Source organism: Crotalus tigris, unplaced genomic scaffold (assembly GCF_016545835.1).
Source record: "Crotalus tigris isolate CLP2741 ecotype Arizona unplaced genomic scaffold, ASM1654583v1 scf7180000018682.9941245338:1185362, whole genome shotgun sequence".
NCBI classification, from domain to species: domain Eukaryota; kingdom Metazoa; phylum Chordata; class Lepidosauria; order Squamata; family Viperidae; genus Crotalus; species Crotalus tigris.
Window position 1 is genome coordinate 813,443 of NW_024097143.1, and position 15,231 is coordinate 828,673.

Genomic DNA, 15,231 nt, shown 5'->3' on the forward strand with positions numbered 1-15,231 from the left:
TGGGAGACATGAATTGTGGCTCCCAACTGTTCAAACATTACTAATCCCTGACAAAACCCAAGTTAAGGATCACCCTCTCTTAGAAATTTTGAAAAGAAGGTTCTCACTTAGTGAGGAGCACCATTACATCATCCATCCACAACTAGGTATCTTCTGGGTGGATTAGATATCAATGTTGAGAATTCCAGATGTTCTTCTCCAACATACCAGACCGAGGATGGCTGCTTTAATAATCAAGCCCTCTTAAACATTAGGCCTTTCCAATCCTCAACAGCTGGGACATTGGGATGATATGGAAATGAGGTAGAAGGAAAATCTGGATTGAAAATTATGAAGGTGATGGTGCTGGGAAGTGTATGGCGTACAAGGTCGAACCATTTTAATAACAGAGAATGAGTTGAGCTTTTCCCTGAAGCCAAAAGAAAGGGTGAAGTGGTTCTCCAGAAAATGAAGCCTCCGAGAAGGCAAACAACAGAATCCCTCTATCTGCATCAAAAAAGGACAGCCGACCTCCAATATAATTCAGAGATACTCGGATCCTCTGGAGATCCCAGTTCATAGGCAGAGCGGGCAAATGAGAAGGGTGGAGAACTGTACAGTGGTCTCCCCACTTCGCCATTGCCCAGATTCCTTCTGCAGGATCTAGGGAGACAATGCCTTTGCGCTTCACAGAGGCCCTGGCAACTCCCAGGCCCCAGCCGTCCTCATTGCCTACAGTGACTTCCCAGTAACACCTGCCTGTCTTGAATTTCTCCTTTCCCAGCACGAAAAGACACTGATCAAATCTTTTAGAACAATGGGAACGAAGTCTAGGCCAGTTTCCCAGGATCATGCTTTTCCGATTCTCAGACAGAATGAGTTTGGGATGAGCTGTGTCTGGATCCAAAGTCACTTGGGCTACAAGGGGGGGGGGGGAAGAGAAAAGCAAGCATGAGCAGAATACCAGAGGTGATCAAAACTCATCTCCTGAGCCTACACATATTAATAAACAGAATATGACTCTGGAATACAGGTAACCCTTGACCTATGACCATTACTGAGCCCAAAATTTATATTGCTATGCGAGATATTTGTTAAATGAGTTTTGCCCTATTTTATTACCTTTCTTGCCACAGTTGTTAAATGAATCATTGTACTTACATTGTAGTTTACACATCTTTTACATCCCCCCCTAACAGCTTTGCCTTTAGAAATTGTGGGCACTCCATCACTGGAGGTCTTTAAGAGACTAGACAGTCACTTGTCTGAAATGGTATTGGTTCTCCTGCTCGGGCGGCGGGGTGGACTAGAAGACCTCCAAGGTGCCTTCCAGCTCTAGTCTATCCTATAAGCCAGGGGTGTCAAATTCAATTTCATTGAGGGCCGCATCAGCATTGTGGTTGCCCTTGGGGGGGCCAGGTGGGTGTGGCCAGGGTGAGTGCAGTCTACTGGGTGGGCATGGATGGAGTGGGTGTGGCCTACTGGGTGGGCATGGCCAGCTCTACATCATTTGTGTCAAGGGGGCCTGTGGGGGCCTGGGCAGGAGTGGGACAGATCTGAGGGTCTCTGGCAGAAGGGGGTGGGACCGGGGCAAGTGCCAAGGCATGGTCCACTGGTAGGAGCCTCACTGTTCCTCTCAGGCCATGCAGGTGGGGCTGGATGGTGGCGCGGGCTGCCCGGAGCCCTGGGCAGCAGAGGTCAAACGCCCAGCCTGGCCCTCGAGCACCTGCAGCACCAAGCCATTTCCAGACGGCCTTGTGGAGCTAAGACTGAATGCGTTTCAGCATAGATGGCCACCACAAAATTGTACTTTGGCTCCCGGCCGGCCTGGGCCAGGGCCAGGGCAAAGGCAGCAGGGGCTGTTCCCTCACTGTTTCCAGGATGGCTTCGTGGGCCACATGAAACCACTCCGTGGGCCACATCCGGCCCCCGGGCCTTGTGTTTGACATGTCTGCTATAAGCAGATGTGGCACTTTTTACAGCCCTTTCCAAATTCTCATGAAGAACTCATGTTTGCATCGTAAGATTATAGAGTTAGGAGGGACCACAAAGATGCCTAGTTATAGAAACAAAATTAGATGTCAACAGTTGACATAAAAAGGTGGAGCTTTGTTCCCACCATTATGGCTAACATCTTGACTTGACTAACAACATACTTATGGAGCCCCACTGCCCAAAACCTAATCAGGCTTATGAATGTGACCCTTTCTTGGCCCCGGAAACATACCTTTGCACAGCGGATATCCAGAGTCCATTGCATCTGGTGGAGAAAAAAGTAAGAATGAACACTGCCACAGATGAGGACAAGTTTTGTGAGCTGATGGCTGGAGTTGGCTTTTTAAAGGGTTGTTGTAGGCTATATTTCAATAACAGTTGGGAGCCAACACAGAAATGGCTGAGATCAGGGCAAAACCAAATGTGATTCAATTTAAATTTAACTTACATTACCTACCATTAATATGACTAGTATTTTTTCATTCTATAACATTAATATAACTTGGCAGCAAATTTCAAAAGTTTAGAACCCTTCTAATTAGTTGCATACAGATAGTCCTTGACTTACATCCATTCATTTAGTGGCCATTTGATGTTACAATAGCACTGCAAAAAAAATGACTTATGATCATTTTTAACACTTACGACTATTGCAGCATCCCAATGATCATGTGATCAAAATTTGGATGCTTAGCAACTGGCATGTATTTATAATTTTTGCAGCATCCCAAGGTCATGCCATCACTTTTTGTGACTTTCTGACAAGCAAAATCAATGGGGAAGATTCACTTGAGAAACGTGTTTACTAACTTAACATCTGCAATGATTCACTTAACAAATATGACCAAAAAGATCATAAAATAGGCCAAACTCACTTAGCAACTCTCTTGCTTAGCAGTGGAAGCTCAATTGTAGTTGTTAGTCGAGGACTACCTGTAAAGCAGCCCTACCCACTGCCCCTTTTGTCACAGAAAAATAACAAATACTTCATCACAGATTAGGCTGGTTGTTGGGACTTAAAAATATCCAACTTTGGGCCAACACATACATTGAAATATTGAAGTAGGAATGATGGGAACTTAATTTTTTAAAAACTTGTTAAACTTCTTAAACTTTAAAATTTAACCAGGTTGAGAACCAACAGCAGTGTTTTGCTTAATTAAATTATGATACTTGGTTTCTAAAGAGAACCCTCATCTGTAAATTATATGATTTTATTATTTTTATGTACCAGTATGTGTTTGGATGTGTAACATTTCCATCAATGATTTCTAGAATGCAAGAGAGTATCTTCTGTCAAATATAAATTTGATTTTACTATAATGGGTGTCGGCTGCCTTGTGACTCACTATATTATTCCTTATTGGAAAAAATTGTTTGGTACTCATCATTTTTGCTGCTCATCACGTCTCCCGGAACCAATTAATTATACGTACCAAGGTACCACTGTACTCAGTACTGTCAATTTCACTCTTGATTTCTGACTTATTTTAATTCAGTCTCTTTTTAAAATATCCAGACCATTCAAACAAACTATCTATGAGTTTTCAGCAGATAGAAATTCTAAGATTCCTTTTTAGTTGCCAAATCAATTGTATATCTGTAGTCCCCAACTACAAAAATGAACTTTGAAGTGAGTGTCAGGATGTTTATGCTAATTATCAGAACATACTGTGGTTGCTGCATATTTTTCATTTTAACAACTAGTGTCTTGAGTATTCTGGTCTATGACTATAGCAAAGATGGGTTTGATTTTTTTATGACAACTGTAATTCATGACTCCTCAATGTTCACTGAGGCTGATTTTAGATACTCTGTTCTGTGATCTTTTTAGAGCAATTAATATTGAACAAAGAAAGAATTGGAGCACTGTCCTCCGATTCATATTTCCAACCTTGAAACTGCCTCATGGCATTCTTCAAAATAGCACTTAAATCGCACAGGTCCCAGAATTCCCATCTTAGCGCCAGTGGAAACATCACAGGGCTATCAAAAATGTCTTTTGTCAAGAACCTGGAGAAACATAAAAGCCACTTACCAAACCATGAAATTCAGAATGCACGGGGATAATCACATAAGGGAAAATGAGGAACAATAGCATTTTAGAGAGCGTGACTAATTCACACGGCACATGTTGCCAAGATTTGCTTACGTAAAATTCACCAACTTAGCAAATAATCACCTAGGATCACATCATTTACGAAGCCAAAAATAAACAACCACATTATAGCTAGGATAGTGTGAACTAAACCAATGAGTGCTGTGGGACAAATTTGAGTCATGTAATTGCCTGATAGAGAGAAACATAGGAAACTGTCTCATAACTAAATAAATCCATTAGTCCAGGGGTCCCCAATCCTCATCCGTGGACCAGTACTGGGCCACGGCATGCCAGCAACCAGTCTGCACGAACAAGCAAAGCCCCATCCGTGGGATGCAGGCAGCACACAAAACCATGTCCCCTCCGGTCTGCAGAAAAATGTCTCTCCACGGAACCGGTCCCTGGTGCCCAAAATGTTGGGGAACTCTGCATTAGTCCATCTCAGTATAACTACTGTATCCCGTTTAGATTCACATAGGACAAGCCATGATGTCATCAGTTTATTGATTAAGTCATAATCGGTTAGTTGATTCATACATGTAATATGTGAGGATGATTTTGAAAAACAGGTGGAAGAGTCACAGAATGGACAAGGGTCAGACAGGCAGCAGAAGGAGTGGGGATGTGGCAAACATCTTACAAGAGACCCTCCATAGTTCCTTGTGCTGTAAAGGTGAGGAGGAAGAGATGTACCGTATATGCCGCCGTATTAGGCGACCCGGCGTATAAGACGACCCCAGTTTATAGCCGGGCCGCATTCCTAGAACGTCGTCTTATACGCCGGAAACTACCAGTATTTCCGGCGTATAAGACGACTCAGCGTATAAGACGACTCAGCGTATAAGACGACCCCTGTCTTTGGCGCCGATTTCAGCGCTCGCGGAAGTCGTCTTATATGCCGGCATTTACGGTACTTTGAGACTTGCAATTCTATTAATGTAACTGTAAATAGAGCTAGTATATAAATTACATTTATCCAAACCACAATGGCTGGATTCACTTAATATACATAGTCAAAGCAACAATTTAGTGTAAGATGTCACTTCAGTAACTGCTATGATTGCATTACTTGCGTGAAAGGGACCATCTCCACCCAAGAAGGTGAGTAGTCTCAGAAGGAAATACTGTTCTTGAAAGATGGCAAGATATATATGCAATTTCGACGATACATAAACTAAGATTGTTTTAAGATTTAAGATTGCTAGCAGTCATTCTCCAGGTTTCAAGGCAGAGACTTCCCCAGACTTACCCAGAAACGGAAGCTGTGACCTTCTGCGCCCAAGTCAGATATTCTGCCACTTTGTTAACAATCTAATCTAATCTCTCTAATCTAGAGAGTGCTTGCACTTAAAGCGGTATATAAGTCTCATAAATAAATAAATAAATAAATAAATAAATAAATAAATAAATAATCTTTAGGGACTCACCATGGATGTCTTCTAAGCATCCATTCAGTCTGGGATATGTAATCAGTTACAAAATCAAACTACTGAATCCTTTCACATAAAAAGATGAATTTTTTAAGGTGTCGCCATTGTTGGACCACTAAGAGGTAAGAATATGATTTACTATGATCCAACGGTAGATCCTAATCTACTTTCTACAATATGCAGTTTAGGATCAAGTTGAAGAATTACCTCAACAGACTTTCAGCATAAACCCTCAATGAATAGGCAATTTTACAATCCTCCTGGTTCACTTTTGCACTGACCCACTTGGCCCCAAGCAAGACCAAGTCATTCTTTTCCTACAGAAGATCAATTTCTAGTGTAGGTCACTTACTTCGTCAAGGTGCTTCCAGTATCCTAGAATGGATGGAAAGAAAAAAAGAGGAATCTCAGTGCCATTCAATGGTATCCATTTTGACATCCTGGATATTCATAGTGTGTCTCTGAACTTCAGAAACATTAAATAAGAATTGGACAAAATGGAGGCAGAGAGAGTGAACTAGAGAAACCAATGCAAATCTCTCACACTCCATAAATTTTGTGTTTACGCCCACTCTTTCTGCAAGGAACACTGCCTAAGGATAGATGCAAGAATTCTTGCCCATTTCTACCCTATTGTCTTACCTGTAGGAGTTCATTTATTGGTTGCTGGCATTTCTCCTGCATTTCCCAGATGATGGTTTCCAGGGAGCAGAGCTCCCTTGCGATCTGATCAATATGCTCCTCTCTCTTCTGTGCAATGTTATCTTCCACGTCCTCCATTCTAGTCAGCAGAAAATCCTCTTGTTCCTCAAGAAATTGGTGCAGCTCTTCAAAATCAGTTTTCACGGTTTCTTTGTTTCTTTCTAGCTGCTCCTATAACAAACCAAAGAAGAGACAGACAATCTGTCCCAATCACCTTTAACTTAAAGAAGCAATATTTGAACAGTCAAAACACTTCATGTTAAATTTCTTAATAAACTTTGCTGAAATTGTTACATACAGAGCAGATAACTTGACTAAAATATTGTCAAGCCAAGGTTTGACAGTGGCAACTGAATGCTTTTCCTGCATTCTTAAATCAATGCCCTACTGAAAATTGCAGCTGGATTCTACATCATACTAATCCATATTAAAATTTTATTTTAAGGGCTATGCAAAGCCAGCTATCTGTGGTTTAATAGCCCCGATTAAGCAAAACAAAGTTTATTGCAAGGTATGACTCCAGACACATTATCTGGTTCATATATTACTCTAAACCAAGGGTGTCAAATTGCCAGCCCGTGGCCCAGATGCATCACACAAAAGCCGCACCCACCCCATTGCCGGCAATGGCAAAACTGTCCCGATACGTTGCGTGACGTCACATGACATCGCAAGTTTGACATGCCTGCTCTAAACCAATGTTTTTCAAACTTGACAACTTCCACCTTTCCTAGCATTACAGCCTTTCCCAGAGAGCTAGGTCTTTGCATAAGATGTCCAAAAAAGAATAATTTGACTCTGGTCCTTTGTGCGTTGAGTGAGAATTCTGAATTGATTTGTGCAATGATCTGTTGGTTTGTTTTCTTGGCTATCCACAGTACTGTCAGGAGTCTTCTCCAACAGAAAAGTTCAAAGTGTCAATATTTTTTTCTGATCTGCTTCTTCAAAGTCCGACTTTCACTTCCATAGTGTCATAGGGAATACCATGGCTTAATCAGAGCCACTCATTTCCCAGTTTAGAGCTAATTTGATGTAGTGATTAAAAGCACCAGACTAGAATACCAGGAGGCAGAGTTCTAAGTCTTGTCTTAGGCACCAAGCCAGCTGGAGGACTTTGGGCCAGTCCCTCTCTCTCAGCCTTAAGAAAACTTGACAAGAAAACTGCATAGACCAGGAATGTCAAACTCAATTTCATTGAGGGCCGCATCAGCATTGCGGTTGCCGTCGGGGGGGGGGTGTGGCCAGGGTGGGTACTACTAGGTGGGCGTGAATGGAGTGGGTGTGGCCTACTGGATGGGCATGGCCAGCTCTACTTCGTTCGCATCAAGGGTGCCTGTGGGAGCCTGGGCAGGAGTGGGACAGATCTGAGGGTCTCTGGAAGAAGGGGGTGGGACCAGGGCAAGCGCCAAGGCGTGATGCATTTCTTCATTCTTTACAAAGGGTGACACCTCCCCAGCATGCACCCAGGGAGTGGGGCCAATGCAGCAGGGGCTGGTTCCTCGCTGTTTCTGGACGGCCTTGTGGAGCTAAGACTGAATGCATTTCAGCATAGATGGCCACCAGAAAATTGTATATTGGCTCCCGCCAGACTGGGCTAGGGCCAAGGCAGCGGGGGCCGTTCCCTCACTGTTTCCAGGATGGCTTCGCGGGCCACATGAAACCACTTCGCAGGCCGCATCCAGTCCTCGGGCCTTGTGTTTGACATGTCTGGCATAGACCATGGACCTGAGCTTGTATTTACCAGAGATAAAGACTGACTCAAAGGCACTATTATCATTCCCAGTTAAAACGGCCACCTACAAGCAGAGTTTGGCATTCATAGTCCATGTTTGACTGAAGTTTCAAAATCTCATCTCTTTCCTTCTTCAGAACATTCAGGCAACTGAGAAATAAATTCTGAAAGGGAGGGAAAATCAGGAAGTTAGTAAACGTCTATGGAGATTCTCAGTCATCCAGGTCATAGTGGTCCCAAAGGTGCTTATATTCCCAAAAGGCAACTGGACTTTCTTTGCTTTTAAAAATAAAGTCCAGGTGCCTTTTGGGGAAAAAAGCACCTATGAGACAGGAAGTTAGTACTCGTTTTCTGTGTCCATAAAATTGTCTGATCAGTTGAAGTCAGTCTGGGAAAATCTTTTACAGATAGTCCTTGACTTACAAGTCATTTTAACCACTGTTCAGAGTTACAACGGCCTTGGAAAGGGTGGTTTACAACCCATAAAACATTTCTGGCCATTGTAAAGTGTCACACATACTCCATGATTGCATTTTGGGCACTTGGCAGCTGGCTCACATTTATAACCAGTTGCAGCATCCTGTGCTTACTGGATAGCAATTTGCAACATTTTTTGTTGCTGTTCCGACACAAATGCATGGTTCACAACCACATAATTCAGACTTACAACTGCATGATTTGCTTAGGTCCAATCACTTGGATGCCTCAATTTACAACCATCACAACTTACATTTGAAATTCCAATCCCATTTGTGGCTATAAGTCAAGAACCTGTAATAATATCTGCTATCTCTTTCCCCAAGCAATCATCACTCTATCCAGATGGGTGTTTTATAATCCATGGACTTGCAACAAACACACATTGCAACTGTTAACTGATGAATAATCATAACCTGCCTTATATGTAATCTGCACCTGCCTAATTACTCTGACTTTCCTAAATCTAATCCTCCACCTCACCCCAATTTAAATCTTACATCAGCTTAAACATTCCATGCATTTGATGAAGCTGTAGTTTCCAAATGCTTATGCTTTTTTAATAAAATGTGTTACTCAGAAAAGATACTAATCTATTTTGATTTTTCTTATTCTCCAGCCGTCACACAAAACTTCTGCCGCTACTGCACTGGTTTGAGGCTTTTACCCCAAACTGACAATTTTTTCATTTTTCCCAGAAGCATAACTATAACCAAGCCACCAAAGACATTGAACATTCCAGTCTATCATACTGAATTAAAGTTAAATAATTCAATCCCAATATGTTGCCTCAATGCAATAGAATACAGGTAGTTCTCGACTTACAACAGTTCATTTAATGATCATTCAAAGTTACAACAGCAGTAAAAAAAGTGACTTATGACTATTTTTCACACTTACAACCTTTGTGGCATCCCATGCTTGGCAACTGACTCATAAATATGAGGGCTGCAGTGTCCTGGGATCGTGTGATCATCAGTTGTGACCTTCTGACAAACAAAGTCAATGAGGAAGTCAGATATACTTAACAACTGTGTCACTAGCTTAATTGCCGTGATTCACTTAACAACTGTGGCAAGGTCATAAAACGAGACAAAATTCACTTAACAAATGACTCACTTAGCACCATAAATTTTGAGCTCAATTGTAGTTGTAAGTTAAGAACTACCTGTATAGGTAATCCTCGCTTACCAATGGTAATTGGGATCAGGAACTTGATTGCTATGCAATCAACCTGATCGTCAAGCTCAATGTCACATGACTACACCAACTTAGGATAGCAATAGCACTTAGACTTATATACCGCTTCAAAGTGCTTTACAGCCCTCTCTAAGTGATTTACAGGGACAGCATATGGCCAACAATTTGGGTCCTCATTTTACCAACCTTGCAGTCACTTAGTGACTGTTCGAAGTTACAATAGCACTGAAAAAAGTGCCCCCCAAGGCACAACTGAGCAAGACACCTGCCTGCCCACCCAGCGGCGCTCATTCCCCTCCCCCGCTACCACTTTTCTAGGATGATCGCGTACCACCTGCCAGGTGCCAATGTACCACAGGTGGTACCCATACCACTGGTTGAAAAGCCCTGGTTTAGGGTTTGTTGCCTGAGCAGGGGGTTGGACTAGATGACCTCCAAGGTCCCTTCCAACTTTATTATTATTATTATTATTATTATTATTATTATTATTATTATTATCTCCCTTGTTCAGCATCATAATTTCAAATGTCGCTGAATGAATGGTCTTTAAACAATGGTCTTTAAACTATTAGAACTATCTGTAGCTACAAAAGAGAACATTACAGCACAGAATAAAAAATATCCATTCATCCCCCAAATCAAATGTTATTGCTAGAAATCGGTCTGTGAGTTTTAGTCCTGCCACAGACTGGGTGACCTTTGGCCAGTCGCCCACTCTCAGCCCCAGGAAAGAGGAGACAAAGACAAATTACTTTAGAAAATCTTGCCAAGAAACCTGGGATTTGTTGATGTAGTTGCCCAAAGTCTTGACTAGAGAGTTTTTTTCTTTCTCTCTCTTGCTATAACTGGCAATATGTCTATTACACCCTGCAAAACTATGTTATTTATACAGAAACTATCCAAAATAATACATTGGAAAACAAGAACTAACATCAAAACTGAACCCAGACATACTCATTTAGTGAAGTATTTCCATTTTTACCTGTAAAAGAATACCTTAGCTATCATCTGTAATACCGTATATGCCGGCGTGTAAGACAACTTCCAGAAGCGCTAAACTCGGCGCCAAAGACGGGGGTCGTCCTATACGCCGAGTCGTCTTAGAGCCGGAAATACTGGTAGTTTCCGGCATATAAGACGACGTTCTAGGAATGTGGCTCGGCGATAAAGATGGGGGTCGTCTTATACGCCAGGTCGCCTAATACGCCGTCATATACGGTAGTGGTTAAACCAAATCCATTTTGTTAGACATACAGTAGCCACCGGAGTTACAATGAGCCTCTTAGGAGTAATTATGATCCAATTCTGAAATTGCAATGTCCAACTGACACACACACACACACATCTCTGCATTTACCGCTGTTCGTAGCATCCTGCAGTCAAGTGACACTTTACGACCCTTTTGCTGAAAGCCACCATTTACTTCTGATTTTTGGAAAAACCAGCTTATGGCGAACAATCGGTTTGCTTAATGATCCCAGCAGTCACTTAACAACCATCACAAAAAAGGTTGTAAAAGGGGGTCAGTTATCTGGATGACCTGCTTTATGACCATCATGAATGATGACCATAATGGACTGACTCTATTATGGTCATTATTCATGATGATCATAAAGCAGGTCATCCAGATGACTGACCCACTTTTACAACCTTTTTTGTGATGGTTATTGTGGTCGTAAGTCAAGGACTACCTGTAATTATTTTCTGAAAGGGGCATGTAAGTTTCCCTGTGTGGGATATCAAGATCCAGTTGGGTAACAGTAGAAAAGCACATACATCCTAATATAAATGGAAAATCCCGACCTTGAACTCCAGAGCAGCTGTTTCCACAGGAATGACCGTGTGAGCCTGGTGTTCCTCAGATCCATGACAAAGTGAACAGACAAAGTCCTGGTCATTCTTACAGAACAGCTCCAAATTCTCATGATGTTGCTGACAAGATTTGGTCTCTTGTTCTGCCCAATATCTTAGTTGTTTGAGTAATCTGACCACATTGTCCAGTTGCTGGTTTTGGCTGACGTCCTCCTGAGCAATTATATGCTTGCACTGAGGACAGGCAAGTTCTGTTGGAGATTCTTTCCAGCACTTCATAATGCAATCTTGGCAGAAAATGTGCCCACAATCAAGAATTACGGGTTGATTACAATATCGCCTACAAATAGAACAGTTTGCTTCCAAGACATGGGAGTTGTCATCCTCCATTGGACGAGATTTGTTTAAATTTCCTTTTGATTTCTACAGACCCCTGAAGTAACTTTTCTTTCACTGCTTTAAGGCTGCAATCTGAGAGGAAAGAAAATAAAAATATATATCTTTTAATAACTACTATATTTTAATACAAGCCTTTTTGTTGGCTACAGTTTTCTATCTGAACCATATGAGGTGTTTGTGGGGGGGGGAAATTCCTTGGTCAATACATTAAATGTTAAATATGGTTTGTTTGGTTTCATATATTGGGTGATCTCAGCTAGTAACGTATCCAGCTAACCTAACAGATTAAAATGTTTGAATCCAGCAAATATGTATACGAGTTTATATAAAAAATTAAATATGAAAGCAGATTGCATTGATGCACAACCAGCACACTCTGCATTTTGAGATTAAAAAAAAACATTGTGCAAATGTAGGAAACTTCTTATAAGATATTGAAAAATGTTTTAATTGAAAACAAATATTAAAATTATTGGTCAGCTTCATGTATCATGCTAAGCCACAACTTAATTTGGCTTAATTTAATATATTATAGTGATGTGTTCACACAAAATTTAAACCAAAAAAAAGCAACTCACATTTTGCTTAAATAAGATGAGTGAACTCATCCATACATCGTATGTTTCAGGCTAGTGTCCCAACGTGTTTTTTTCCAAAAGGCAACTGGACTTTCTTGGTTTTTTTTCTTTGAAAATGTTTCACTTCTCAACCAAGAAGCTTTTTGGATGAGAAGCTGGTATTAAAATCCAAGAAGCTTCTTGGATGAAAAGTGAAAAGTTTTCAAAGAAAAAACCCAAGAAAGATCTTTTGGAAAAAGCACCTTTGGGACAACCATGACCTGGATGACTGAGAATCTCCACAGACATTTAGGGTTAGTATGTTTTCCAGGCTGAGGTTCATATGGTTTGTTTGAAATGGGCTTAAACAATTTGAGTAACCCAGACACTATGATGTTTAAATCATGGTTACATCTTGACACAAATTCCACCAATAACAATACAGAAAAATATTTGCAGCTCAGGATTGTAATGAGAGGCCCTTGGTCTCTGTGAGCTTGGTTGTTTTCTTGCAGATGTTTCATTTGGGTAACGAGGTAACTAGGCAATATCAACAGTGCTTTTATTTAATAGATTAGACTCACCAAAATCTAGCATTATGTAGGACCTCAAGCTTACTTTCCGAAAAGGTATACAAAAGAGAGTGAGTCTGATACTGTGTTATGCAGGAGGGAGACAATTCTCACCTAGAGAAGAAGGGCAAGCATTTCAAGATAGAAATAGCTTCAAATCCTTTACATTTTAGCAGTCCAGACGCACTGAAACTGCTTGGTTTATTTTGTTATATTTAGTTAACACAATGCCATTAATAGCAAAATTGGGGGTGACGGTTCTATCTACTGTACTAATTTCTAAGGAATTTCCATCATTTGTTGAAATATTTCCCTGCTTGGGGGGGGGGGGGAAGAGAGATAAAATTCGCAGTCCAGCATATTGGGAGCACCTGGCTGGTCAAGTGATTTTCAGTGCCTATATCCTACACACCGCTAAATCAGGGCAAGCATCTTTGGGGGCAGGTGTGTATCTACAGTTAAACTATCAGCCTATTTAGAGAACTATCATGCCCCCAAAGCAGAACAAGAGAGGACTTACCCCGCAAAGCCCGGAGCAAGTCCAGTGAAAGGAAAGTGTCGCCTCGAGTTCTCAAGAGGCAAACTTAACAAACTGGGTCTCAAGCAATAAGAACCTCCCACCCAGTAAAACTGAAAGTCCCGCGAAACGCCGCTCAGCCTGCCTTTTACAGGCGAGGCGCCCAGTCCCGCCCCTATTCAATTAGAACTCCCGAGAGCCTCTGCGCCGCGGCTGTTTTTAATCTGTCGCCGGCCCTTGAGAGAGGGGGGGGGAAGTGTTGCTCATCCTGATTGGGCCAGATGGGCGACAGCACTGTCCAATGGTGTCTGGTCTTTCTTTTCGTAGGGGGGGGAGAGTTGCCCAATCCTGATTGGGCAAGATGGGCGATAGCAATGTCCAATGGCGTTTCGCCTTTCTTTTCGCAAGGCTACCCTTCGTTTTGAGAACTTCGACTCAGGAAAGTGGGCGGGGCTTCTTGCGCAGGAGGAGGAGGAGGAGGCGTCGACGAGCGATTGGGGGCGTGCAAATGCCGCAGGTGGAAATTTTCTTAATGCGATAACGGAGCGAAAAATGGGTGGGTCCTTTTTGTTGTTGTTTTCAATTATCAAGGCGGTTTCCATTAGCACCTCTGCTTGTCCTTTCGGCATATAGCTCCAGTGAATATCACAAAAGGCTTCTTTTTCCTGGCATTGATAGATCACGGTGTAACGTCCTGGCTGAGCAGAGGCAGGAGGATTCTCCGTAAGATTTTCTTTTTATTCTTTGTCTACCAGGCATCCTTTCATCCAGCAAACAAACCCATCAAGGTCCCTGCCAAACGATGGTTAAGATTTATCAGCCCAGTCTCTTCTCTCTTATGTTAAGTTTTTAACAAAAACAAACTATCAAATGCAACAACCTCTGCCATCATCTATTTCTAATGGTGTCTTTGGACACAGACGTCCTCTGAGAAAATGAAAATGGGTATATAGTAGATTTTAAAGTGTGCCCATCAGCCCTGGAAAAAAGTATACAAAGATAAGCTGAGAATCAGCTTTGGGGATCTCAAAGACAGAACAGCCATTTTTTTCAGGATAGTATGAGAATGATTGGACTAAAAGACCTTATTTTAAGATATCTTTATGCCTCCAAATAATTAATGCTTCATATCAGAGTAGTATTGAAATGTCTGGTTGTTAAAACAGTGATTCCCAGAGAGTGGATTTAGAACAGAGGTCCCCAATCTTTTGGGCAACAGGGACTGGTTGTGTGGAGAGAGGTTTTTCCATGGAACAGAAGGTGTGTGGTTTTGTGTGCTGCCTGCATCCCACGGATGGGGCTTTGCTTGTTTGTGCATCCTGGTTGCTGGCATGCCGCGGCCCGGTACCAGTCCACAGCCTGGTGGGGACCCCTGATTTAGAAGACATCAATGATTATACCTTATCTGCAATTCATTACAAGGATGTACTAGATTGCATATAATGATTATTTTATTTTTAGTTAAAAAATGCATTTAAACCGTACTAAAAACAACACTGTAAAACAAGAATCAAGCAGCTTTTGGGAAGGAATATTCAGGACAAATTAACACAACTTAAAAGAAAAAGTGTGTCCTATAACACTGTAAAACAAGAATCAAGCAGCTTTTTGGGAAGGAATATTCAGGACAAATTAACACAACTTAAAAAAAAAGTGTATCCCATAACACTGTAAAACAAGAATAAAGCAGCTTTTTGAGAAGGGATATTCAGGACAAATTAACACAACTTAAAAGAAAAAGTGTGTCCCATAACACTG

At 41.7% G+C, this 15,231-nt stretch overlaps 1 protein-coding gene across 1 annotated transcript in view; it reads right to left on the reverse strand.

The window, feature by feature from the left end:
- Positions 1 to 267: 267 nt before the first annotated feature.
- Positions 268 to 15,231, reverse strand: part of LOC120313438 — a 40,435-nt gene continuing 25,471 nt past the window's right edge. Inside the window, 8 exon segments of the mRNA XM_039355352.1 lie at positions 268 to 415; positions 417 to 897; positions 2,207 to 2,239; positions 3,869 to 3,987; positions 5,858 to 5,880; positions 6,148 to 6,378; positions 8,008 to 8,103; positions 11,420 to 11,851. Coding sequence (XP_039211286.1) covers positions 268 to 415; positions 417 to 897; positions 2,207 to 2,239; positions 3,869 to 3,987; positions 5,858 to 5,880; positions 6,148 to 6,378; positions 8,008 to 8,103; positions 11,420 to 11,851 — 1,563 coding nt within the window.